The following is a 1,610-nucleotide window of genomic DNA, read 5'->3' on the forward strand; positions in this document are numbered from 1 at the left end:
TGTGAGTGAGTGAGTGAGTGAGTGAGAGAGTGAGTGTGTGTGTGAGTGTGTGTGTGTGTGTGTGTGTGTGTGTTGGTCACTCACAGCAGTTCTTCTCGTCCTCCTGTTGGCTGCAGTCAGGAAAGCCGTCACAGATCACGTTGTGATGGATGCAGGTTTTGTCTCCGGGACATTCCCACAAGCCCCGCTCCACACACCCTAGTGACAGACACACACAGGAAACACTGTGTATATTTGTGAGCGGGATAATAATGCTGTCTATCATGTCATGTGAGTGTGTATTTTTACTCACCGCATGTTTTCTCGTCACTGTCGTCGTCACAGTCTGTGTGTCCATCACAGCGTTTGGATGAGAGGACACATCTTCCCGAGCGGCATTTAAAGTGACTGGGTGAGCACTCTGAAACGCACACACACACACACACACGATCATCTAACCCTCATGGGAAACTGTACAGGTTACTGAATTATCTTAAATTCATTGATCTGAATTGATCTGAATAATGACTCTATTGTCTTCTGTAGAGCTGCTTTACAGCTGAAATTGAATTTGTCTCATAATTGATGCATTTTAAAACATATTTTTTTCTGTTTATTACTGTGAAGCTGTTTTGGAATAATCTGTATTGTAAAAAGCTCAACAGAAACAAATGTGACTTGATGGCATGTGCATTTGTTGTACTGTATCTGTTGAACTTTTGTCATTTCTAGATGGGAGTCAAGGGCAGCCAATAGAAGTGTAAGGTTAAAAACAAGTGACGTTTAGCGCATTGATGAAGATGGTCTGAACATTTCTGCTGGAAATTTTGTGCTCTCACACTCAAACACTCAAGCGCCACCAACAGTTCAAATAAAAGATAGCTGGTTCAAATATAAGTATTAGCTTGACTGCGCACTGACCGTTCACTTCCGGGTCGGGAAGCAAACAGGAACTATTTGCTTGACCTTCCTCTGGAAACTGAGTGCAGTCTGTATCCTCAGGCCACTGTAATCCCACAATTCCTAGCACTGATTCACATCGTTCCTTTGAAATCCTACACAAAGACCTGATACACACACACAGTTTTCAGTGTCTATTATACAGTGGGTAAAATATTTATCTGATCCCCTGCTGATTTTAGTTTGCCCACTTACAAAGAAACGAAGGGTCTGTAATTTTTATGATAGGTTTATTTGAACAGATAGAGACAGAATACCAACCAAAAAATCCAGAAAAAACACATTATATAAAGGTTAGAGATTGATTTGCATTTCAGTGAGTGAAATAAATATTTGATCCCCTACCAACCAGCAAGAGTTCAGGCTCCCACAGACTGGTCATGTGCCCATGTGGAACACAGATTAGTCCTGCCACTTTAAGAAGTTACTCCTAATGTCAGCTCTTTAGGTGTATAAAACATCTGTCCACACAATCTGTATCTTCCACTCCAACCTCTCCCACCACCATGGGCAAGACCAAAGAGCTGTCAAAGCATGAATGGGCTACAAGACCATCAGCAAGAAGCTTGGTAGCACATTAAGGTCATGGAGAGGCCTAGCCAGTCTCAGACCTCAATCCTATAGAAAATCTGTGGAGGGAGCTGAAACTTCGAGTTGCCAAACAACAGCCA

At 42.4% G+C, this 1,610-nt stretch overlaps 1 protein-coding gene across 1 annotated transcript in view; it reads right to left on the reverse strand.

The window, feature by feature from the left end:
- corin (corin, serine peptidase) overlaps positions 1-1,610 on the reverse strand; it is a 26,029-nt gene that overhangs the window by 14,097 nt on the left and 10,322 nt on the right. Inside the window, exons 12-14 of the mRNA XM_016484854.1 lie at positions 901-1,046; positions 293-400; positions 85-198 (exon numbers count right to left, since the gene is read on the reverse strand). Coding sequence (XP_016340340.1) covers positions 85-198; positions 293-400; positions 901-1,046 — 368 coding nt within the window. The remainder of the gene's footprint in view (positions 1-84; positions 199-292; positions 401-900; positions 1,047-1,610) is intronic.

Source organism: Sinocyclocheilus anshuiensis, unplaced genomic scaffold, assembly GCF_001515605.1.
Source record: "Sinocyclocheilus anshuiensis isolate Anshui unplaced genomic scaffold, SAMN03320099.WGS_v1.1 scaffold1689, whole genome shotgun sequence".
NCBI classification, from domain to species: Eukaryota; Metazoa; Chordata; class Actinopteri; order Cypriniformes; family Cyprinidae; genus Sinocyclocheilus; species Sinocyclocheilus anshuiensis.